General features: G+C 37.3%; 2 protein-coding genes across 3 annotated transcripts; both read left to right on the plus strand.

Moving 5' to 3' along the window:
* Nucleotides 1-2476: 2476 nt before the first annotated feature.
* On the plus strand, nt 2477-10617 carry LOC104607319 (Pseudouridine synthase family protein). 2 transcript variants are annotated; one of them, XM_010272949.2, is made up of 10 exons: nt 2483-3069; nt 4062-4136; nt 4244-4381; nt 4467-4514; nt 4591-4671; nt 6560-6673; nt 6961-7056; nt 8258-8369; nt 9911-9957; nt 10040-10617. In XM_010272949.2, exons 1-10 carry the CDS (start codon nt 2716-2718, stop codon nt 10391-10393), a joined length of 1419 nt encoding a protein of 472 aa, XP_010271251.1. In that variant the 5' UTR covers nt 2483-2715; the 3' UTR covers nt 10394-10617. The 2 variants fall into 2 exon arrangements, with proteins under 2 accessions (XP_010271255.1, XP_010271251.1); XM_010272953.2 differs by lacking the exon at nt 6961-7056 and having other exon boundaries at nt 2477-3069.
* Nucleotides 10618-24324: 13707 nt separating this feature from the next.
* LOC104607310 (putative cinnamyl alcohol dehydrogenase 1) lies at nt 24325-26336 on the plus strand. The gene is made up of 5 exons (XM_010272943.3): nt 24325-24635; nt 24752-24865; nt 25003-25230; nt 25372-25811; nt 25921-26336. Exons 1-5 carry the CDS (start codon nt 24547-24549, stop codon nt 26124-26126), a joined length of 1077 nt encoding a protein of 358 aa, XP_010271245.1. The 5' UTR covers nt 24325-24546; the 3' UTR covers nt 26127-26336.
* The last annotated feature ends 640 nt before the right edge of the window (nt 26337-26976 follow it).

Below are 26976 nucleotides of genomic sequence, written 5' to 3' on the forward strand. Positions count from 1 at the left end.
ATATTAACAAGGAGAACAAAAAATAAAGTTTTGTACCGGAGGAACAAGAGGATGGTACTCATAACATACAAAAGAATCCTGCTGTAATATTTTGGCTAACTGAGCTATTTGATGAGCAGGAATAATGTACCTCCTTTTGATGAAAATTAAAAGAAAGCAGTAAACTTTTGGTCTTTGTTAAGAAGCTTAAAAGAGACCAATGTAAAGAAGAACGATCTTCAAGAGCTTGGATAACTGCTTTCGAATCTGAATAGAGCAAAATGTGACATTTTCTTAACTACTGGGCGATGGAGAGTCCTTCATGGATGGCAAAAAGTTTCGCTTCTTCAACTGATTTTAAAATCTCCCTTCCTCCTGTAATTTGCAAGCAGGATAGTTGTGAGTCAAGTAGAATATGTAAGAAAGTTTATTAATTTCCCTACATCAGTAAAGATGATATAATCAATAATCTGAATAGTCTTTAGGTAGAATCGTAGAGGAAGATCAGGATTTACGTCTAAGTCGTTTGAGGAAATGTTATGAAAGATACTATTAGTTTTCCAAATTATCCAATGATTAGAAATAGTCTAGTTTTTGAAAATACGTTCATTTCGAGCAAACCAGATATAATAAAGAGAAATGGCATACCAATTAAGAATTTGTTTAAGGAGATGCTTATCAGAAATTTTATGCAAAAGATCTTGAAGCCCTTCATACCAAGAATGATAAGGGGAATTAGGATTTAAAATATTTGAAGGAGCGGCAAAAAGAATTGATTTTGCAAAATGACAACTTAAAAATCAATGCTGAACAGTTTCAATTTCTATATGACAGAAGCTACAAGATTGATCTTGAAAAGAGGAGAAAAGTTTTTCTTTAACTAGGATGAAGTTGTTGATGACATTCCACAATAGGAGTTTATACCTTGGGGGACAACTCAAACTCCAAATAAGACGATTGGGAAAGTTGGTTTGAATGACATAATGAAGGATACCACCTTGTAGAACATCTAAGTAAGCTATTGAATTTTTAAATTTTCCTAAGAAATGTTTTGTCCAGATCCAAGGATTTGTTGTATTATCAGGAAAGATGGGGGTATTGAGAATTGCCAAGACTTGATTAGATTCAAAATTGTTTTGGATTAAGGGAATGTTCCAATGATCATTGAGGGTTAAGTCAGCAAAAGATAAGTTTCGAAGATGAGCTGGTATAGGCTGATTTAGAAATGAAAAACTGTCACCGTTTTGGATCCAAGGATAGAAATTGATATTTATCTCAGAATTATTGGTGACAAGGAAACTGGTTTCTTGAGATAAAGCTTGAAGCTTAGGGGCAACAAATTTCCAAAAGAAGGAACTAGATCTAGGTATGGAGTAAGGAAAAGGAGTATTAGAAAACAAGTACTTGGATTTCCAAATTTGGGCCCCCCATTTCTGAGGTTCATTTAATAAATGACAAGCGAGTTTTTTGAGAAAAGTGATATTTACTAGCTTGGTTTTTCGAAAACCTAGGCAACCAAGAGATTTAGGTAAGGACAGTTTGTCCCATGGACCCTAAGAGTTGTTTTCAGTTTTACCCCTCCAAAAATTTTTAATGATTTGATCAAATACCATTGATTGTTTTTTGGTGTAATTGAGAAACTGACATAACATGGGAAGGGATAGCTTGAAGAACAGACTATATAAGAACTAATTTCCCCGCCTGACTAATAGAGGAAGCTTTCCAATTATTTAGTTTACTTTTTAAATTATCCAAGATAAAGGAAAGTTGGGAATGTTTATTCCTGCCCCAAATGAGAGGGAGACCTAGATATTTTGAATTTACAGGGATATTTCCAATTTGGAGTTGTCTACGGATTATTCACTGATGTCTTGGGTGGGTTTTTTTACTAAAATAAATCCCTGATTTATCTAGCTTAATGAGTTGTCCTGAGGATTCTTGGAATTGGTGGAGGAGATTTTTCATATTATCTAATTCATCTCTATGACTTCTTAAGAATAAAAGAATATCATCAGCAAAAAGAATGTGAAAGATGATTGGGGTTTGTCTAGACAACTGGATACCTGTTAATTGGTTTTCCATTTCAGCTTTCAAAATCATTTGAGTAAAATATTCCATAGCTAAAATGAACAAGTACAAAGATAAAGGGTCTCCTTGCCTAATCTCTCTAGTGGGACGATCATAGGCCTTGGCCATATCAAACTTTATGGCAACAAAATTTATACCTCGTTTGTGATGTTTCAAAAAATGGAACATTTCATGGACAACTAACGTATTATCTGTCATTTGCCGGGAGGGAAAATAGATTTGTCTAACAAAGTACGAAGTTGTTTGCCACAATCATGATCCAATCCACTTGCATCCCTAGATGGAAACGGCTGCTATGTTTTACATCATTACATGTACGTCTAATTGGGCCTAGCTCAAGCCCATTTTAGGCACTGTTCATTAAGTTAGTTATCCGCATAAATGCATTACCGGATAAGTGCATTTAATTGACCAACTTTCCCCTCTCAAAATCTCAAAAAAAACGCCCCCTGGCCGCAAAGGCATTAGGGCTATTAGACTTCGATAGTAACGCGCCTCGCACCATCGTCAATGAGTTGTGAGAAGAAAGTAGTCCACTGACCAGTGACCACTATGATAGAGTATCGACACAATTGCTTTCCCCTTCGTTCGGGGTCTTCATGAGTCGTAACTATATATCGACGCCCACCCGACCACCCCAACTGAAAAATGTTCGAAGCTCTGCTCGTTCGGCGAGCTTCCGTTCATTCACCAATAACGCAATCGACTTCGAAACTCTGCGCTAATCTGTCGTTGCAACTGTGCACTTGGTATAACACTGCGGCTGCTGCCTCGAAAGAAGAGAAACAGAAGAAGACAGAAAAGGGGAGATGGCTCATTTTACCTCCCGTCTCTTCCTCCATAGACGCTGTATCTGTAGTCAAAGCGCTCTCGAGTCGTCCTTCCGATTTGAAGGGGGAAACCACCAACACCACCACTAGCACAACGGCTCTGAAATGGGTTCTCCGTTGCTGCCCTCACCTCCCTAGGAGCCTTGTGCAAAAGCTCTTCCGCCTGAGACAGGTTAGTCTTGTGGATTAACTCAGGCAGTTCTTGTTGGAAACTTATTTATGTTTTTCACATACATGGGTTTTGCCTTCTCCTACTCTTTCTATAAGGATGTTAATTGTGCAAAGTTTGGTAGTGGTAATCACAGGTTTCAGGTATGTTTTTTGAAATACCCGGTTATAATGTTGGAATCATAAGTTTGTATGTGATTCAAATTCAAACCCTTGTGAAAGTCAGTGTCGCCCTTGCTATATGTTGAATTCTGGTTTTAAATCCAGTTAAATACGTAGCTATTAGCGGCTTTCATTACTTCGGATCAGGTAGAGACACGTTGAACTTGGGCATGCCCCTCTGCTTCTGAATTAGAAGGTGTGGCTTCTGAGAGTGTGGAATACGCATAAAGCAGCTGGAAGGGCATGGCCTTGAAACAGGGGTGGTTCATGATGTAATTCCCTCAGGGAGGAGAGATTAGGGAGGAAGAGGGAATCTCTGTTGAAGAACAGATTGAAGCCTTGAGTGGGCAGGGCTGTTAAGAATTGATTCTAGCAATCAGTCAGTTTAGGTTTGGTGGTAGTTTGAGAATCTTTTTTTATAATTTTGCTTTAGGTGTTGCTTTGGTGCTTCTGAGGGGAGCTGTGTTGGGGCCGTTTTGTTGTCTTGTGTAAGATTATTTGGGCAGTCATGTCTGTGTTTTCGGGAGGCATTATATATCTTTGTAAAGAGGGGTGTTTTCGGGAGGCATTATTTGGGCAGTCATGTCTCTCTCTCTAATTTTATTACATAGTCAAGAATTTAAAAAGGGAAGAGAGAAAGAAAGTTATGCAATGGGATGAATTGTCTCGGTCAAGCAGATGGTGCTCAATGCTCACAATTTAACCCTTGGATCATGTTTTGATTCACCTTACTCAGAGAAGGGTTCTTAAAGAACAAGGAAAAGGAAAGGAGGACCTTTTGTTTACTTATTGATTCTTAACTTTCTTTTCTTTTCTTTTCTTTTTTTATGACAGGTTCGAAGAGAATCTTGTGATTCAATGAGTTCTCTTGATATAGGAAATCATGCTCAAGAACATAGGCTGAAGAGGGTAATGAAATTAGCTATACCAATTGATTTGCTTAAATTTTGCCCACTATTATCTATTTATAGATTATCAATGTTAACAAGGCTTTGATTATTTAAATTATTGGTAAGGTCACAGCAAAGGAGGTTATGAATTTAGGAGATCGAATCTTTCTTCCAATCACTGTTCAAGAGCTTCCTTCTGAGACACAGGAACACTACTGCAATGAGGATGAAATAAGCTACATTTGTAGCCTTGAGTTGTACAAGGTCTCCAACTTTTGGCTCTTCAGTTTGTAAGAATAGTATTTTGTTTCACTTTTAACACGTAACCACTCATAATTTTAACGTTTAGGATCCAGCCATCATTGCTGTTAATAAGCCCCATGGCATGCCAGTTCAGGTAAGTTTTTTGAAACAGAGTGGACTGCTCTATGTTTGACTTCCTTTTTCCATTACTGATTCTTGCCCACAAACAGGGTGGGATTGGCATCAAGAAAAGTTTGGATGAACTGGCTGCAACTTATTTAAGATATGACTACTCAGAACCTCCTCGGCTGGTGAGTTTCGTGAGAAAATAGGTTTTATTATTTTCAAGCAAATGATATCTGGAACAGTGCTGAGGAGACCTGGTCAGGTTCCAGTCTCTACATGTATAGGAACATAACTTATAATCTGTGACACCAATCCTAAGGAAGCTACTGCAACCAATTCTTCTTCACTCCTGCCATCAATTTTCTTTTTCCTTTACTTTTTCATCAAGGTACGAAACAACCACCCGATGGCTAGACTGGTTGTGCCTCACTTCTTTCAGCCCTATGGTTGGTATGCCATCTAGAGAAGCCAAACCCCACACATATTGGAAATGTTAGGCCTCTGGGGTAGGGGTGTTCGCAGGTTGGTTTGGTTCAGTTCCAAGCTGTTTGGCCAACCAAACTGATCTGACCAGGTTGGGGAGTTGGTCACCCGAAACCAACCGACCAATGGTGAAAACTGGCCAACTCGGGTGTATCAATTTGGTCAATTGGTTCAGAAGATTTAAATTTAAAAAATTAAATTTAAATTTAAAGAATTGTAATGGTATTATTAAAAAGTAAATTTAAAAAAAAAATAAAACTTCCAATATAAAATACTTTAAACTAGGAAATACGGGAATTTCCCACTTTCCCATATTAAAAAAATATAAATTTAAAATATAAAAAATTAATATGTATCTATGGTCTGCTCAGATTGGTTTACAAATGGCCAAACCGAAACTGACCCGACCTCTCAAGTTAGCATAAAAGCTGAACCAAAACCGACCAAAATAATTAGAAAACTGACCAGATCATGTCGAATTGGGTCAGGTTGGTCGGTTTCATCGGTTTGATGAACAGCCCTACTCCGGGGAGTTTGTCATAGAAGTGGCATGTACTGGCTAAATGGGATTTATAATACTAGTGTCAAGAAACATGGAGTTTTTCATTAAAATGGCAGATTCACATGTTAGAATTGCAAGAAGTGGCATGTACTAGCTAAAATGGGATTTATAATACTTACATGAATATTAAGGTACCATAGTCGTATGTATAAATAGGGAAGACACATCCTTTAATGTTTTCTACATTGAAAAGTACAACTTATGAAATGGAAAAGCTTCAGAAGCTTTATAATTCTCTTCTTGAAAGCACTTCTTCTGATGTTGTCTTGGGTACACCTTTTTTTCTATATTAAAACAATATAAAGTTATAAATTTTGTACCTATCCCCCAAATAGATTGCCAATCATTGACTTTGCATCTTTCATTATTTTTTGTACATTTTATACTTTTTTCAGACTAATTGCTTGATCCTTATTTTGCCATGTGTAGCATCTTTACATTCATTAAGGTTATCCTTGCACCATTCAAGAAGAGATGCAATTTTTAGCCAGTTCATACTTAGATTTTCTTATTGGTTTCAATCCAAAAATATATTAAAATGAAAGAGAGGATCATCTTGTATGGTATTTTGTTGGAGTTCTGATGGAGTCTGTTGCTCTTTTGCAGTCCAATTATTGGGGTTTGGATGTTTGTTGCCTTTGGTTTTTTGGTTGTCATTGTTGTGGGCTTGTTGTTGGGTTGTATTTAGAGTTTGGGATTGTTTTCTTTTTCTTCATTTGGGTGGCTTCTGGTCACCTTTCTTGTATCTTCTTTTTTCCTTTTAGTAAATTTTATTTTATTACCAAAAAAAGAAAAAGACAAGGTATATGAAAACGGCTCAAGACCTCAGAACCACAAAATACCAAATCAGGATTCAAAAAAGCAATATGAGATTCTTTAACCGATGATTGCATTTTAAAATAAGGTTAATTTGGATTTACTTCTTCGTTTTCTATAAGATCTTCAAAGTTACTTGAATTTTTTCTTATGTTTGTCAGCACCACAACTACTAACTTTTTGAAGTAATTGCTTATCTTGCCACACACAAGGTTCATAGACTTGACAGAGATAGCAGTGGCATTTTAGTTATGGGGAGGACACAAACAAGTGCAACAATTCTGCATTCTATTTTCCGAGAGAAAACTTTTGGAGCATCAATTAATGTGAGTAAGCTCTTAATCCTTTTTCCCTCTAGTTTCCGTGTATGTAATTTTCTTCTTTTGATCACTAACTGAAACTTTCTTTATTAATATATGGAAAGAATGTGTGATATGTACAAAGGAGTATGCCAATTTTTTTATAGTTTCCATGTCTTTGTATAGTGTAAGCCAAACATACACAGTAACAGATTACATATATTTTATGTTATTTACATTTTTCTTATGTTTTGAATTGAATTCCAACTTCAAACCTCCATATATTTTGTTTTCTTTGTTTTTTCACCTTTAAGGACAATGATAAAATGATCTTGCAAAGGAGGTATTGGGCACTTGTCATTGGAACTCCAAAACGGGCTAACGGATTAATTTCTGCCCCATTAGGAAAGGTTAGTTTATTATTGATGAATAACCTTTTAAGTTTCCTTTATTGTTTTATTTTCGAAGTTCAGGAAACTCATTTCTGCACTAATAATTTAAAATGGATATTGGCTTTAAATGAGAAAACTCATTTCTGCCTTCTTTCTAGATGGTCTTGTGAAGTTTGAGATGCCTTTTACTCTATCATTGAATATCTGATGATACAAAGGAATAAATTTCGCATGGGAAGAAGAAAATCAAAATGAAACTAAACAATTCATTGTTTTTTTATAATTCTTTTTTTTTTTGGAATGATAAATTGATTGATTGAAGTTCTGACCTAGGATTCTCGGATCTCACATCTCTTGATTGGATCTGTCCACAACTTCCATTTTCACCTCAAAAGATGCAAGCTTTCATTAATAGAATGCCATCTTCCAATCATCTATACCTTTTCACTACAAGAACAATTTGTATTCTTTTTCCTTATAAATCTGTCTGTCTCCTTCCCCTGCAACCAATTGGTTGATGCCTAGATATGATCTGTTTCTTGACACTTGATGGTTCCTAATTTTTTTTTCCTTTTTTTCATTTAATTATTTGTTTATATTTTTGAATTTGAATCAGTGTTTCATTGATTTGTGGGTTGATGCCTAGATTTGTGTCTTGTCACTTAGTGTTTTCAAAATTTTCTTTTTTTCCCCTCCTCTTCCCAGCAAAGATTGATGCAAATTGTTGGATGCTACTAAAAGCCTTCCCTTTTAACTATATGGCTTTGTGAAAACCATAAGAATTTCTTGGGATCAATGGTCCTCCCATGTGGTTCATTTTGAGTTAAATGGTTCTTTAGGATTTAGGAACTGTGAATTAAGAAATCTATTTTAGGATCCAGGTGATAGCAGACCGTCCATCCTGGTCCAGTTCCTAAACATTGAATAGAATAAAAACGATGGAGAGAGAGAGAGAGAGAATTTTATCAATACTGGAAGGGTTTTGTTAATACTGGTAAGTTTGAGAGCATAAACTCTGTTTTCTTCAAAGTTGTGTAGAGAAGTTTCAGTAACTTGTTACTTCCTGTGCCTCTCTATCAAAAGAAGTGAGGCCAAGGCAAGTATCACCATTGCATACAATGTATGGTATAGATTTTCCGGTTATGTTGTTTAATATATTTCTTTAGATTAATGACTGTGGTTCAAATGTGCTATGCAGCAACTAATTTATTGTTTACAGGTGGTGCTGGATGATGGGAAATCTGAACGAATGACCGTTGATACCAATGGCAATGCCATCTCATCTCAGCATGCAGTAACAAAATATCAAGTGATGAAATCTTCAGCTCATGGTTAGCTAAAAACTTGGCTACAGTGACCTTTTGTAGAAGATTATGGCATTGAATGATGTCAATAAAGCTTTATAAATGGCATGTGGCTGTGCATACTTCTAGATCAGTAGCATACTTTGCAGGGTAAATCCAGAATTTTTTTTTTCTTAGAGGGGCCAGATTGAATGCATTAAACAAAAAGTGTACTGTTCTATTAAGATGTAATTCTAATATAGAAAAGATTTATCAAAATTATACAAGGCTCAAAAGAGTAAGGGGAAGGCCAAAGGGGATGCGTATACATACAATTTGACTAAAGAAAGAGTTCTTGATGGAGTACAATGATGTAGCTAATGATTAAAAAGAGGATTCTTGTAGCTGACCTGATATAGTTGGGATAGGGCTTATTCAGTTTATTGAATTTTATGTTTAACTTAAAAGTCATTTTTTAGGTTAATTAAATAATTGTAGATTAAAGTTATAGATCATTTTTCATCTAATTCACTGGAGTTATGTTTACCATTTTGATCTTCAAAAAAAATTATTTTTACCATTTACTTAAGACTAATCTTTTTTCATCATCTTTCATATTTAAATACATTAAGAAATATAATAGATTCTATAAACAGTGGGAAGACAGTTGAGTTCACTGCACTGAAAAGGTTCTTGATACGATAGAGAAAAAAGAGAAAATAAGGAGAGAGAGAGAAGGATCTCCAAGGAATGAAGAAGATTTGAACCAGTCTCTTCTCCTTGTTGACCTAAACTTTTATTCCATTTGAAAAGAGATGCAAAAATAAAAAAAAATTAAAAAAAAAACGTTAAGTGATTCTTAACAGGAAATTTATGAAGCCATATCCAAAAGACAACATGTATTTCAACAAACTAAATAATTGTAATTAAAGTTATAGGTCATTTTTCATTTAATTCACTCAAAGTTATTTTGACCATTTACTTAAGAATATTCTTTTTTTTCATTATCTTTCATATTTAAATACATTAGGAAATATACAATGGATTTTATGAAGATGCTGTCCAGGATTTCATGAAAAGATGTCAAGTGACAACAGTTCTAAAAGAGAGAAGTGATAGGAGTAACTAAGAAAAGCAATTTATGACATCATTGAATGGGATTCAAAATGAATCGGCTAAATCATTAGCAAATCTAATCCAAAAGAATGATATATTCTTTCTGGATGCAAATGATTTTTCTTCTCTAATACAATGCTGATAAACCCAAGTGCCCTCATTCCCCTTGCAACCATCTCACTACAACATGTTAATCATCATCCTCTACCTCCAATCTCAAGGAATCAAGTGCAAAGACAATGTGAGATCCTGATGATACGGAGGTCTTGAACAGTTGAGATAACTCATACAACCTGGGATCTCTTTCAAGAGAGCTGCTGGAATACTTGGACCAACTCCACCTGATGCTGTGCCCTTGTGCATGGCAAAGTTCCCAGTTTGATTTGTGTGTTGCATTGCTTGCACCTTTATTTATTAATCACACATAATGTTGGTCTTACGTGTCTATTTATGTTTGCTCATCTATGCCACAGGATATACATGGTTAGAGTTGTGTCCACTTACTGGTAGAAAACACCAGGTCAGGTCTGATCTCTGTACTCAGTGATAGTAATCTGTCTATTATGGTACACTTTTTTCTAACCCCTTCCCTGATAACACAGCTCCGTGTCCACTGTGCTGAGGTCCTGGGGACACCAATAGTTGGAGACTACAAGTATGGTTGGCAAGCTCACAGGAAATGGAAACCTCTTTCTTGGTCAAATCCTCAGAAGAACAAGAAACTTCCAAGGTCAAAGGAATCTCCATTTGGCCTTGATTCAGAGGGTGGAAGCATTGCAGAGAAGCAGCCTCACCTGCATCTTCATTGTAGACAGATGATTTTTCCTAATATAGCCCTGGCTCTACAACATTTGCAATCATCTTCAAATTGTGATCTTTCAGAACTGGAGAGCCTCAATCTGGTTGCACCTTTGCCTCCACACATGCAAAGAAGCTGGGGAATCTTATGTTTTTGAGATGAAGAAGATCCTCTCAGGTTCTTCATGGGAGCCTTTAGGAGATTGAGCTACATTTTCTCTTTGTGCTCCTTCACAATACTTTGGTACAAGTTATTGAGATTCATACCCTTCTGTTATTTCTTTAAAGAGTTTTTTTTTGGTAGAGAAACCCTTGAGAGTTGTTTGAATGCATTCTTTACTCAATAGCAAGAAATATTGCACATCATACATTGTTGGGTTCATTCTGTCATGTTATGGCTCTCCTTTTTGTTGTTATACTAGTTTTGCTGGAACCATGATAAGACTAACAATGGACAGGTATCTCCTGTTTGTCTTTCATTGATCTGGGTGTGATGTCCCATATAGATATCCTTTTTGTTAGTAATAGAGAAATTTATTGAATGTGGTGAAAATTGTTAAAATCACAAAGCCCCAAAAGAAGAGAATTTAAGACCATTATGAATTTCACTTTTTTCTTTTCTAGAAACATATCTTTCTTTATTTTTCTTTTTACATCCTCTCATACCATGTTCAAGACAATGTTTTTTTAGAAATTTCTTCTATGCTACAATTTAAAACTATCCTATTAGATTCTATCTTTTCAAAGTCTAATAATGATGTTTTGAGCTTTATGATATTTATAATGAAACAGATCTTGCTTCTGAAAACAGAGAATTTATGTAGTTTATTTTGGCTTTGATTCAGTCTGTGCAATGATTTTTCTTTTCTTGCTAAACCGAATTCATTAAACAGCAATGAGCAACAACAGAGAGCAATCCAGAATGATAACAAGAGAATCACACAAACAAAAACAGACAAACACAGCCCATATACTAGGTAACTAGCATAATTCATTCTTACCAGATATTGACCAAGCCTCACTTCCCATCAAAAGAACATTCTCCAACCATTGGGCAGAACTCTGCCAATCTCCACCTGTAAAGCCTCCTTGGGCAGCAATGTGAACTGCCTCATTTCCTTCCCTGGATGTAAAACAGGACTGAAAAACAGACATTTTCTAAAATATGAGATGTATCTCTCAAGACAAAAATAATCCCTTTTTGCATTCTTAGATGGGTAACGTTATGAATCATCTCCAAGCATTCACTTTCAAAATAGACGCTGTTTACCTTTAGCTTTTTAACCCAAAAGGCTCCTTCCTTCAAAGGAAATGCTTCAATCTTCATGAACCATATTTTGCAACCAAAAAAACTTCCTTTTATGAGACTTTGTTACTACTCCAAAAGCAGCACAATGACCTCAAAAACCTCTATTAATATTCACTTTCACCCAGTTATGTTTTGGAGGTTTTCAGAAAGCCATTTTATGATCACCAACACTCCTCTCCATAATTCTGCAAACTGCAAATCTATCTCTAAGAATGGATCTGCATGCATAATTAAAGGCACTAAGAGGATCAGCACGTGAATAGTTAAAAATCATTTTCTCTGTTTAGCCAAATACTCCAAGCCAACTTGCAGATTAGAGCTATCCACTTCTTATTTTTGTGGTTATTCAAGGTTTTGAGGACACCGAGGATGAGGAGTCAATGTGGTTGATAAGGGTGACTCCCATGAAAGCCACTTCTATTTGCCGTGTTGTTGGGACTCCGGATCTCCTGCCCACGTCTACTCACAACACACTACCCCCGTGAATTGGGAACATCTCCCCCTGCATAATATTATGCAGAGGTTGAGATGTTCTCCATGTGTGGCTGCGACAAACGTGGGCAGTTTGTGTGGGCAGGAGATCCGGACTCTGTTGGGCCTTATGGAAGGAGTGCCTCTCGAGGAATTATTTTAGTCGAAAGCCTCCTCAGTCCTCAATAAAGGAGATTATGAGTGAGACAGAATGGTTATTAGTTTGATGAGCTGGGATTCTCCATTTCTTCCATGGGATAAGTTTTGATTGGCACCAACTGGTCATCCATCATTTTTGGAGATGGCTAGTATTTTTTTATTGTTTGGATAGTGTATCCTGTACATGCCTTTGTAATTTGTATACTCTCAAATACGCCTTTTGTTTACACCTGGGGGCTTCCCTCTTTATGGTAATACATACCACTGACCTGTTCATGGGCTGGGCCGGGTTTGGGCCAGGCTTTGTATCAACAGAATACACTCAGGCCCGAGCCCGGCCAGAAATTTGAAAACAAATTTTTTTATTCAACAAAAAAATGTTTTTATTTATATTAAAAACCTTCAAAACTCAAAAATAATAAACATCTTACTATTACTTGGAAAAAAGAGAAGAACAAAGAAAAAATATTGTAAATATATATTATTAAATAAAATATATTTTTATTATTTAATATATGATATCAAGTTGGGCTTGGGCCAGGCTTTTTTGAGAAAGCCCGAGCCTACCCTGAAAAAAATCGGGCCCAGTGCTTTAGGCCCGAGCCTGACTTATAATGGGCTCAGGCTGGGCCAGCCCATGAACAGGTTACCACACTTATCAAGAAAAAAGGTAAATTGCTAAAACATCCCCTGTAGTTTCAGACCATTGCTGAAATTTTGCCCTAAGTTTGTTAATTTCAATCACCTACCCTGAATTTTTTGGCACAGTTGCAAGTAAACCCTTTCTTTTAAAATTCTCTAGTAAAATGCATCAAAATGAACAAAACACTCACGTAATTACTTTCGAACAACATATTTATTTTTCAAATTTTCTCTTCATATCAATTTGTACCTCAAACCCATTCTCTTTTTCCATGAATATCAATCGCTCAAAGGTAAATTGCAACTTTAAACTCTTTTTTTGTTGTTTGTAAAGTTTGTATTATTTTTTCTATAGAAACCAACCTCATTAGTAACCAAGGGGTTTACTTGTAACTGTATCAAAAAGTTTAGGGGAGGTGATTTGCAATTAACAAACTATAGGGAAGGTTTCAGCAACAATCTGAAACTTGAGCGGAGGTTTCAGCAATTTGGTCTTCCACACAGGGAAGTCAACATGACCAAAGCCCTGCCAATAGGGATGTTAATGGATAAGATTAAATGTAAACCTGGCTTGTCTTGACCCAGTGTGGAGTTAGGGTCAGGTTTATTGAGGTGTAGGGTTGGGTTTGGAATTTGATACTTCAACCCAAGTCAGGTTCAGGTTCATTGTCCTAGCCCTGCAAGTCATTACATATGTAGAGGGTATCTTGTAATTTGGTATGACTTCTAACCCCATCAACTTTAAAAGTTTAGGATTTCTTCTCATGTTTGATTTGGTTTCTTCTTTGAATATGGAGAAAGTGAGCTTTGGAGCCCATAAATCAAATTCCAATTTAAACAATTGGCCCTTGATTTTCAAAATTTGTTATTAAAAAAAAAACAATTGAAAGGCTACAGCAGTTGGGGGCAGGTTTGCAGACTACACGCTATTAGGTTGGGTCGGGTTTGGGTGGGAGCATTGGAGGGCTGAACTAGGTTGAGGTAAACCCGTACCAAATCCAACCTGGCCATTGGCGTCCCTACCTGCCATTTTTCATACTCTCAATCTCTCATATTGTGGTTGGTCATTGGTAGGGGTCAATTGGACTGGATTTGGTCCAATCCGATCTAGTCCCATGTCCAATCCAATGAATAATATGGGCCATTTTGGACCGGTCCAATTTAATGTTTGGACCATCCAGTTTGTTCAAATTTTAATTTAGATTGGTTTCAACCCAAATCCAGCCCATTCACACCAATCTTCTTATCTTATATCAATGGACCAGATATTGGCTTAATCCAACCAAATCCAATATAAATCTATTATGGATGGATCAGGTCCAGTCCAATCTAATAAATATTTTGGACCAGATTGGTCCAATCTATTATGTCTTTTTGGTCCATCCAATCCGTCCAAAATGATTTTGGACTGGACAGGGTCCAGATGTCCATTACAAAACCGGTCCATTGACACCCTTAGTCATTGGTGTTGATTTAGTAAATTGTAGCTGAAAATTTCTTGAGATTGATATTCCAGTACTCTTTGTTTAATCTTTCAACTTGGCGGGTTTAATCATGTTTGTTGCCTGTACACATCCATACAAACTATTTTAGTTGAAGTTTGAACTATCAGATGTTGCCTTCTAAGTCCTAATTGTAATAAATAAGAATGTCATTTTCTCTACCTACAGGATCGTCGGGGGTGGTTATTCCATCAGCATCGACTGCTAAATAGGTTCTGTTTCTACCCAAGAGATTGCCTAGCCCAAATTCAGAATAATCAGATCAGAGAACATTTTAACCGTTTGATCTCTATATTATGGTGAAGCTTTAACAGTATCTAATTGGATATAGTTTGCAACTATCCTAGTTTTTGGGGTGAGACTGGGACTCAGTTCGTCCCGTGTTATGGGCACACCATCCAGCAGTGCACTACGGAGCAGTTATAGGCAGCAGCACGCACGGCAGGCCGCACAGCAGCAGGCACTGCCTGGCAGCGCCGCACAGCAGCACGCACCGATAGCGTGCAACGCGCACCGCACGGCGGCACGCACTGCGCACCCACCCGGCACCGCACGGCAGCGGCACCATGGCGCGCAGCATGCACTGCCAGGCAGCAGCGCGCACCGCACATTGCACAGCAGTACGCACCGCGCACCGCGCACACGCCCGGCACCGCACGATAGCGGCACCATGAGTCGCGTGCACGCACTGCGCGGCAGCGGCACCATGAGCCGCGCGCACGCACCTGGCAGCAACAACAGAGTGGGGCTCACATGACAGCTCATAGGGGTGGGCCCACCCTTATCTGGACATGTCAAGCCAACTCGCCGCCAGCCTACCTTATCCTTATCTTATCCCTTATCCCTTATCTTTATCTAATCTTATCTTTATCTTTATCTTAAGTAAGAGTGAGTTACCATTAGGAGTTTGAATTCAAATTGGAGTTTGAGTTTAATTAGGAATTTCCTTCTGTAATCTCCTATTTAAGGAGCTACGAATTGAAATAAAGGCATTCAGTTTTTCAGCCAATAAAATAGTGATGAGAGTTTAGATGGTCTCTTGGACAAATCACCCATTCAGTTTCCGCAATAGGGTCTGCACGCAAGGGAAAACGTAAGGGGAAGCAGGGCTTTCGCACCGTGGACCGGCCCGTGACGGGATTCTACGCACGGGGACCATAACATTCTGCCCGGACTCCAGGGGACTCCCGACTGGAAAGGTGGATGTTAACATCTAACTGTTTCGTTGCTTCTGAGTTGTGACTTGTGAGGCGAACAGTCAAGCCCTCATACCCACTCCGCTCTATGCGAACTGTCCAGTTTCAAAATTGTACCGACCACTGACCAACCTTCTGCCATCAGAGAAGAAAAGGTCTATGCTGGTTTGTTTTGTTGCCGGCAAGGTAGCGTCAGTATCGAAATGAAAGCATGAGGTGCCGATAAGGCTTAAATACCTAGAATAAATCGGAGAACAAATCATCAACACAAAACACCTGCTACAAAGTACATACAAACCAAGGCGTGGAGCTCTATACTGCATTTGTAATAAGTTAACTGCTGAATATCGACGGAAGCAATTGGAGACCGAATCAGCCCCCATAGCACATCTCGGCCATGTATTGAAAATATCTCCAGATGACATCATCATTTTTTATTTATTATCAAGACATATTTCTAATCCCTAACTTCGGTTGCGTAGAAATTGCCGTTAATACAACGTCACGATCACAACCTACTCCCTTTGTCGAGTTGTGAATAATTCACATTTTTTTTAAAGGAGATAATAGGTCGGAACAGGGGCGATTCCATTGACACGAATACGGGGAGTTGGTAGCGTTGCCTGCGGAATGGAAATGGATCGAGACTTCACGAACTCAGCGCTCCGGTTCATTTCTTGGGTATGATATAATTTTCGAGAAACTTACCAATTGATGGTGGCTGGTAGGATCCCTGACTTGTTGCAGTGGTGACCTGTGATCAAATCCTATTGCCACTTAGGGTGGATGGGGTACCCCTTCCCAGTTGTGTATATGGCTGTCAATGGACCAGATATTGGTCCAACTCGACCTACTCCAACATGAGTCTATTATAGATGGCTCCAATTCGATAAATCTGCCACATTGACACTTGTATAAATTTATCTTCTGTTAATGGATCGAATATTAGTTAATCCAACCTCCGGGCCTATTGGCACTACAAAATTATTTTCAACAAAAAAACGCACACACGTGCAAATGGTAGAATTTGCCTCCCAATAAAGTGGGTTTTTTTTTTTTTTTTGAATCAAGACTTTCCATTCAAAGGCCGGAAAGGTTACAAAGAGATAACAGGTAAACAAAGAAGATAAACAGAGAAAAAATATCAAAACAAGGAGAAAAAAGGAAGAAACACAAAAACTAGGCATTATAATCCATAACCAGAAGCTCCCGAAGCCAGATCAGGCACTCCTGAACAAAAACACCCCGATCATTAAAACATTTTCTTGCCAACTCGTGAGTAACTCTGTTTAGGGGCCGCCTTACCTAAAGGAGCAGGACAGAGAATTCGCCAAGGTCTGAATGTCCTTCAGCAGAAAGAAAGATTCAGCCAAGGTTCAAAATATCAATATGCCTGATATGTATCGGTAGTTTTTTTTTCTTTAGTTTTTGTTTTTTTTTTTCAAATCTGGTTCAGAGGAGCCATTTTAAGGTCCGTCCATCCCTTAAACCAGTCAAAACCCCGATAAACCCTCTGTAAGGGTGTATCAAGAAGCTCTCAATACATATCGATACTTTGAACTTTGGCTTTAGCATCTATCTCCAGATTTCGAGCCTTAAACTGTTTTTGGTTGAAATGCAAATAAATTTGCACTGATACAAAATCATGGCAGTGCAAACGATTTGAGTGTAAATTCTGACCTATTTCTGTTTCGAATTTTAGCTTATTTTGTTTTATTGCAGTACAAATAAAGTAAATTAAGACATGGAACAGAATAAAATAAAATCCAAAACAAAATTAAACAAGAATTTACATTTTTTACATTTGCACTCCCATGCACTTATACTAGTGCAAATAAATTTACACTACAACCAAACACAGCCTTAGCAGCATTAGACTTAAGCAGTCAAATTCCACAACAACCTGGGTAGGGGTGTAAACGGATTGAATTCGAATCGGATCAGGCAATATCCGAATTTGAATTCGATTATAAAATCTGATATCCGAATTGGATTCGATATCCGACGGATATTGAAAATTAATATCTAAATTCGAATCCGAGTAAATATTGGAATATTCGATTCGATTCAAATTCGATTAATTAATTATTTTAGATAATTAACAAATATATAAGATAAATATTTTATTGATATAAAGTATATAAATATATAAATTATTTATATAACTTAATTATTATATATTATATATAAGAATTAAATAATCGATCGAACTCAGATATTTATCAAATCAAATCAAGTCATATCCGAATTCGATCAATTAGGTATTCGAATTATCCGAATTCAATTCAATTATGTCGAATATCAAATTCAAAATTGGATTTTCGAATACCATTGACACCCCTAAACCTAGGAGCATCCATGAGCGAGCTAAATTTAGACTACTTCTAACTACAAAAGCTTCCACCTAGAGGTAGGGTTGCTCACGGTCGGTTACCTGAACCATGGGCTTTTTTTTTAACCAAACCGGTAGTATCGGTTTTTTGGAAAACCAATAACCGAAACCAGTCGATTAACCGATTGACTAGTTCAATTAACCATCGGTTCGATTTGTCGGTTTTTTAGTTTTTATAATATATATTATAAAATATATATATAAATTATAAATATATATCAAATATTATATTTTAAATAATATATTATAAACATATATTTATATAATGCATATTTAATAATTTATAATATATATAATATACATAAATATATAGAAAAACATGTATACCGGTCAGTTCAGTTAACTGCCAATTTTTTATATTGGTTAACCGAAACCAAACCGACCAATTCGATTAACCAATTTTTCGGTTTGGTTTTTCAATTTTTTTGCTCACCCCTACCTAGAGGAGACCATATCTGCTCTTCACACCTTGTGCCTCACATGCACATCTTATCATGCATTGGGAACATCTCCCGTACTTATTTGTTATTATTCACGGGAAATGTTCCCAATGCACGGTGGATGTGCCTGTGAGACACCCATTTGTGAGGAGCAGATCCCATCACTACCTAGAGGGGAGAAAGGACCCGGCATTTCTCAAAACAGACAGCCACAAAACGACCATGGTGATCCCTGACAATTGCACCAAAACTCCCTTTATTTAGACCCAAAAAGAACCTCCATCCGTATTCGCCTTTATAATGCCAAAAAAAGTAGGAATCCATTGATTGGGGCCAGAATTAGAACTCCAGTCTGGGAGGGGCCTGGAGTGCAAGAACTCAAAGAGAAAACACCCTTTGGATCTACAGCCCATATAAGTTTATCATCTATTTCACCTTTAGCTAAGGACAAACTGAGAATAATGGTATTTGCAAAATGGTCTGTAAACAGGCTCCTTACCAAGTCTTCTTTACTCTTTTCACCTGGTCAATCTCAATCAGCTCCCAAACCTTAGATGGAGAGTCTTCGTTTGGGCGGGGACCTATTACTCTAAACCATGGTTTTTAAAAATGAATCGGTGACCGAACCAATTAGGGGTCCGGTTATTGGCTTGAACGGTCCAACTGTTTGACCCGAATGACTGGCCCGTTTTGACAAAAAAATAAAAAGTTTTAAAAATTGAAAAACTGTCAAAATCGTTCAAACGGTTAACTAATTGGTTCAGCGGTTTGCTGACCAAAATCAACGGTTCTAGGGGAAAAGCGGTTTTGGAGGAAAACAGAACCAGCCAGGTGATCGATTCCCGATTCTTATAGTCCAACCATCCGATCCGGTCCGGTCCAGTTTTGAAAACAATGCTCTAAACCCCTCTATTGAGGGAAGCCAAATGTCATTCGTAGGGTTGTTCACGAGTCGGGTTGGGTCGGTTTACTGATCTTTTTCCAACCGACCCGACCTGGTCGGGTTACCTGAAATTGAAACCAAAACCGACCCTGTGTTAAGCAAAACCGACCTGACCGTTTGAGTCGGCTTGGGTCGGTTTTGGCTCTACTTAGTGGTGACTTAGTTGTTGTTCAAGTGTTCATTTATGGCTCTACATTCCCAAAGGAAACCAGCATTTCCTTAATGTTTTATGGCCCATCCATGGATCCAGTTGTGGAGGGAGCAGAGTTTGAGAGGCAACTTAGTTAAGTAGGTTGTAATTAGGATAGAGACAACTTAGTTAAATAGGAACTAAGTAGGTTGTAACTACTAACTAGGAACTAACTACTAAGTCGGTTTGGTTCGGATCGATTTCGGTTTTCACACATGAAAACCGAAACCAAACCAAATCATCGGTTTATGATTTTTTATAACCCAAAACCAACCGGTACTAAAAAAACCCGACCGACTCAGATTAGATCAGTACGAATTGGTTGGGTTGGGTCTTCTTATGAACAGCCCTAATCATTCGAGATTGAGATTTTGTCTCCTTTGTTAACTAGCCATGATGCCGATTATATTCCTACCGGCTAAAATGCTCTTCCACCCCCCAAGAACCTGAGGTACTAAACTGATCCCTTAAAAAATCTTTCTCCTTGATGTATTTTATTTGGCCATGTCCTGTGGTCTAGCTATAGGGAAGGATTCTATACATTTGATACCCAAAGTTGGGTATACTCCTTTTTCTTCTTCAAACTTTTCATTTTATAATCACTATATGGCTAGGGCCTACATTTGTAAAGTTTTAAATTTTATCAAATCATTTTGTATGATATATTGGTACATGGTTTCAGATATCGGCTTTAAGCCAACTTTCTTCATTTCTGATAGCAACTACGATTTCATCACTCGTGTTCACACCGTTTTCTATGCATTGGGAATACAGAATACTTCGCCATAAACAAAAACATACAAGTATGGAGTTGTTCAACTGCACGGATATAAGAACTGTTGAATTTTGGATGAATTCGGATTTTCTCTCCATAAAATCCGTGTACAGACCATCCTATGCCACTTATAGCTGTGCATTAAAAACCCAATACACAATGTAAGAGCTTTGAAACGATCACCTCTCTTTGTGAATAAAAACATACAGATAAGAATATGTTCTCAAATCTAAGTGCTCTTCACAAATAAATCCAAATCGAATAAATCGATCAACCCGGCCTGATTCAATTCGAGTTGGTCGGTTTTTCCTTATTACTGGTTGGTTTTGGGTTGCAAAGATGAACAAACCAATAATTCGGTTTGGTTTCGGTTTTCATATGTGAAAACCAAAACCGAACCAAGTTATGTGAAAAATATCTATTAAATATAGATATTTTAGTTTTAAATAATAAACATATATCTAAAAAATATTATATATATTTTGGTTTTAAATATATATTTCTAGAAAATATATTCTAAAATATTATATATAATATTAGCACTTTAACTTCATGTGTATTATACAAGATTGGAATTAATTGAAACCCAAACCGACTCAAACCAACCAGATCGATTTTACTTAATAGAGGATCGATTTCAGTTTGACCTATAAATAACCGATCATGCTGAATCAATTGAAAAAACGCTACTAAATTGACCCAACCCGGGAACAGCGTTATTCAAATCTACAGGTGCTAAGGACAGCAAATCTGCGATGACAGATTTTGAGGACAAAAATCCAAATTCCTCCCAATAACTTTTTGACTAATAAACTATGGTCCCTGTTCCTGAGGTGAGAATGAGATATGCATCGATAATTGGATTATTGGAGAGCGTTACATCATAGAGACCAGAAAGATGAGATGGGGTCAGTCGGGTGAGTGTTTCTTGAGAGAAAATGAGGAACGAATCTAGGCTCGGTTTGGAAGCAATATAAATGCAAATTTATACAGTATAAATATAAATAATTATATAAAATTTTACACTCTACATAATTATATTTGTATCCATTTCAAACTGAGCCCTAAGAAGTAGGGTTTTGAATTTTTGATTTTTTTAATTAATAAATTATATTTTAAATACTAAATTAGAAAAGATGTAGCAGAGTTCATGACGCTCAGTAGTTTAGCCTTTTATGACAGACTTCATTCTCTGACGGGAAATTACTAAAATAGACGGAACACTATATGATCCCATCCACTAAAGTGTAAAGTGTGTTTTATATTAGAATAAAAGACTTGAACCTCCTTTAAGGTTTCTCCTAAATACTAAAATCTCCTCTACTTTGTTTATTTAATGGATTAAGACCTCCCCTATCATATGCATGAACCTTTAAATCTAAGGAGTTAAAAATATAATGTTAACCTTTTTTGTTATTCAAATTTCCAGAATAAAAATATAACCCAATAACCAGAGAACAAAGATTTGCAGCAATCTTGTTGGAACATAGCAAAAAGCTCTCTGACTATGATTCTTCTCATTGTTAAGGGAAATTTCTCCCTCAATTTATTGAAAACCTCCATGAATTTGTTAGTAACCACAACTGTTGCATATATAATTAAAATATTAAAAATTGGTGGTCAATTGAGCCCATCCTACCGAGAGTTATATCCAATAATTTATATCAATTATGTTATTTATAGAAAATAACTCTAAATGGAATTCACACAAAACCCATTGAGTCAAGTTCCAATTTGATTCATTGAACTTAGAACAGTTTATTAAACTACTTCCCAGAAGAATGTTTGTGTAGGCTTTCATTTGCTACACAGAGAGGGCCTGTAGTACATGTAGGTTAGCTTCTAGCTAGCATTTTGTTCAGCAGATGTGTTTTATAGTATAACACTTTAGGTGTTTATTTTAAATAGATGAAAACCTCAGTTAATCTAAATAAGAAAATACAAAATCTGGATATATACTTCAACCTTCATTAACAACAAGATGATCAGGTGTAGGTGTGACCGTTGACTTTATCGCTCTTGCATATGTAATCCCTACTCGCTCAGAGTTGCCGTTCCTTTTGTCATGCTAGTTAAGTTTTTGATGACTTTATTCATTTATTTGTTTTTTTATTTTGCAACTAATTACTCTTTTATAAAATTTGTTTAGTTTTGATTTTTTCAGCTTGATATCAATTAATGAATCACAATGTACACAATAAAGGGTGAGTTTTCTATAAATACAATGAACGAACAAGCAAAGGAATAAAATGGGGCAAAATTAGTTTTTCAGAGGAAAAAAACAGATAAGTAGGACAGGCTCAATGCAGTTTTCTGAATTCTACTGCAGACTTATAAATATTTAAAATGTCAAATATCTTATTCTATGCATCAATGTTCACCCGTGAATTGGCATTAATTCTGAGCTGTTACCTACCCTAATTGTACTTTGGGCCTAAAAATTCTGACCCTGGGCTGAACCGTTATTTTCCCAAAAAAACAACTTTTCACATGTGTCACTTTGTAATGGTTCTTGACAGATTGATAGTGAATTGAAGGTTTTTGTCTAGGTTGCGTCTATTTGCGATACAAATGCCGAACTGGGGTATTTATGCACTCTAGTTCCCATTTGCAAGCGTTTGTTTGAAACATTAAAAAGTAATGATTATCAAAGTAAATTTGCATTTTCTAACACTTTTGTACTCTAAAAAGAGAGTATTACTGTACCTATTTTTTTGATACAAATTTGTATTCATTTGATAATTAACTTTTTGACCAAAGCTGAGGCATTGAAACATAAGATAATTGGAACAGTTAATGGTGGGCCCACACCTTTGCATCAATTTCAAACAAACAGGATGAATGCAAAATCGGTTTAAAATGTAAATCGTGTTTGCATTCATGAACCGAAAAATGGGTAAATATGTAGTGTACATATTTACGTTTGCATTGCAACCAAATGCAGCCCTAATGACACTTCCAAAGATGAGAGGTCTTTTAGTCCATGTTAAAATGATAGGAGAGGTTTCAGTTTTTAGGGAAAAGTTAAACTAGGTTTAAGTTTTTACCTTATATATATATATATCCACACCCTAGTATATGTTTGGCATCGATGCTGTCAATACAACACCGAAAACGGTGTTGCTAATGTGTGGGTTAGAACTACCCTTTTCTGATAAAATGGCATCTTTTTTTTTTGGAAATGTTGCTATCAAATAGGGCGTTTCCTGGAGTAACAAAAACACTTTCTATTTGGTAATTGATACCAGTGCTCCATGTTTGTTTTCAATACTGGCACCCATTATAAAAAGTCCACGTCACTACCACATTGCATTCTCATTGACAGCAATGAGTTGTAATCTGAAAAAACATCAAATTCAGTGTTACTCCAAATAACATCTTCTCAATTTCTAAGACGTGGCTTAGAGCACCATTTTTTATGAAAAAAAACAATTCTAAACAAACAAATATTTCCTAGAACATCGTTTTTTTCCAAGATGGCACTGATGTTTCTCCATTTTCTGGAGCAACGACGTCGTTGCCAAACAGACGCTTAATCCTCACAAAACTATGCTACACTGTTCTCACATCCTTTCCAACTGTGCAATTGGAACGATGTGAGCACTGAATCCGCCCTCCTATCAAGGTACACATGCTTCAATCCCGTTAGATCAAGTATTTATCCATAAAAAAATAAAAGATTAAAAAAAAAAAGTATTTATCCATAAGATGGATGAAGGAACGTTATGAGATTGGCTTCTATCAGGACAAATTTGTACACACAATATTTTATCAGCATTTTGTAATCTTGCATTAGGAATATCTTTCTATAAAATAAATAAAGCATAAAGTATAGAGATATTCTCAATGTATGGTAATAAAGGCTGTTCGAATGGATTTTACCTGAGTGAAGCCCAAAATATATCAAGTCCGTAATTTCACATCAATTTTCTTGCAAGGGTCGAAGGTAGTGACGGAGAGGAGACCGGATCTGCTCCTCACATAGGGCGCCTCACTTGCACATCGCAAGGAGCAGATTCCGTCACAGTGAGGGAACGATGACGTGTCAATTTTCACCTACCACACCTTCCGAGTTCCGACCTGAGTTGGGATGTCGCTTCTTCAATTGCTTTTGCTCCACCTCCACGGCTCCACTCTTGCGGTCTGGCCTATTGTCTTTATTTAAAGGTGAAATCTACAGACTCCTCACTCTCAGGCTCCTCCTCTCCCGGGTTCTTCATCCTCTCAACCCGAAAAGAAGGAGCACAGGAATCATCCCCTCCTTCTCGAACGAGTGAGAATTCACGTGCGACATGGGTAGCCTGGAAAAGGAGAGAACTACGATCGGTTGGGCAGCAAAAGACCCAACTGGTTTCCTATCACCTTACACTTACAGTCTAAGGTAAAGTTGTAGACACAGATGATAGAATCCCCCAACCCCTCTAAAGTTTTTATTGACTAAAAATCTTCTCTCTTTTCCTTTTATTCACGCCCCAATCTCGAATTTTGTCTTAGCAGAAACACAGGCGTGGAAGACGTGTTCATCAAGGTAATATGCTGTGGCATCTGCCATACCGATATCCACCAAATCAAGAACGACCTCGGCATGTCCAACTACCCCATGGTTCCTGGGTACGAAACCCCCACGGCCACGGTTTCTGCAACTTTAGTATCTTCATTTCGATATAACATTAGCATATAATGATTGCAAGATTAAATTTGTTTGTTGATTATGTGTTCGACGCTTTGTCATGATGATGAATCTGAAGGCACGAAGTCGTGGGTGAAGTAATAGAGGTTGGATCGGATGTTACCAAGTTCAAAGCTGGTGATCGCGTCGGAGTGGGTGTCATCGTCGGGTGTTGCAGGCAATGCTCTCCTTGCAAATCTAACATAGAACAGTACTGTAGCAAGAAGATTTGGTCTTATAACGATGTCTATCCAGATGGGAAACCCACCCAAGGAGGGTTTGCCGATGCTATGGTGGTTGATCAGAAGTAAGGAAATAAAACCCTGCAAGTAGTCAAGTACTTCTATTGTTCATTCTATCTTTACTTCTCTACCCACGGTCCAAGGGAAAATTGATCATTTCTATTTTAACCCTTTTTTTCCCTCTCGATTCGAATGCTCCTGGTTAGGTTTGTGGTGAAAATACCAGATGGATTGGCAGCAGAACAAGCGGCTCCGCTACTATGCGCTGGGTTGACGGTGTACAGCCCGTTGAATCATTTTGGGCTGAAGAAGAGTGGGCTGAGAGGAGGGATCCTGGGCCTTGGAGGGGTTGGGCACATCGGTGTGAAGATAGCCAAGGCGATGGGCCATCATGTAACCGTGATCAGCTCCTCTGACAAGAAGAGAGATGAGGCGTTGGATCATCTTGGCGCCGATGCCTACCTCGTGAGTTCTAATGCTGACGCGATGCAGAAGGCCGCTGATAGCCTTGACTACGTAATCGACACCGTCCCTGCCCATCATCCTCTCGAACCTTATCTCTCTCTCTTGAAGATCGACGGAAAGTTGATCTTGCTGGGTGTCATTTCGAAGCCTCTACAGTTCGTCTCTCCCATGGTGATGCTGGGTGAGTCTACGTAATATATATTGTCTGTTTTCACTTTTCACTCCTCTTTCTGTTGATTTATTATATGTTAAAATTTTGTCTATGGTTCTGTTGTATGTTTCTTTAAAAGGGAGGAAGACGATCACCGGGAGCTTCATAGGCAGCATGGTGGAAACAGAAGAGATGCTTGATTTCTGTAAGGAGAAGGGGCTGACTTCGCAGATCGAAGTGGTGAAAATGGATTACGTAAACACAGCCATGGAGAGGTTGGAGAAGAACGACGTGAGGTATAGGTTCGTGGTGGATGTGGCCGGCAGCAAGCTCGATCAGCAATGAATACAGACACTCACCACCAGTCCACCACCACGCCCTCTTTCTTTCTTTTTCCTCTTCTTTTTTCTTCTTATTAAAAAAAAAGATAATTTTGTTATCTTCCTTGTTCTTCTGTGATTTCTCTCAGAGTCTGATCACTGCAATGTATGGCATATTCAGCCTTCGCAATAATATAATACGATATGATAGCTGTTCAAGCGTGAGATTGAAGTATATATTCTATTTCTGAATTCTGATCAAGGATCAAAGGTTATCCGGAAGGTTATTGGTAGCAGATTTCGAAATATTATTGGCTTCCAGTTCCCACAAAGGCTATATATTATTCTTTAATGGTGGTCGGCTCCATTGATCAGCAGCAAAATTGAGTCCGGCCACAAGTGTGTCTTGTTCTGTTGTTTGAAATTGAATTTTTCAAAGTTGTAGTTAAAAGTATCTTTCAAAGAAAAAAAAAAGTTAAGGGTAAATTATAAAGACCCCCCCGTACTATGGGGTCTGTGATAAAAGACCCCTATATTTTGTTTTGTGACAAAAACTGCTGTACTATGACCATGAGACAAAGACCCCCTTATTTTTAATTTAAATCAGATGATAAAATACCTTAAATTATCAAAATATCTTACTAAACTTTTTCTATTTGTGTCTTTTTTTTCTCTTAAATCCTATTTAACCTATTGTTTTCCCTTCCTTCACTGTCCTCTCTCATTTTTTCTCTCTCCCAACCAATTAGCTACTAATCAGTATCGATTAATGGTCATAAATGTCAGAATCAGTGATGATTTATAAAAAAAAAAATAAGTAACCAGAAAAAAAAGTGGGATTTTGAGTTAACAAGGACCAACTCTGTTACCAGAAA

Source organism: Nelumbo nucifera, chromosome 5, assembly GCF_055504915.1.
Source record: "Nelumbo nucifera cultivar China Antique chromosome 5, China Antique-T2T, whole genome shotgun sequence".
Lineage (NCBI taxonomy): Eukaryota > Viridiplantae > Streptophyta > Magnoliopsida > Proteales > Nelumbonaceae > Nelumbo > Nelumbo nucifera.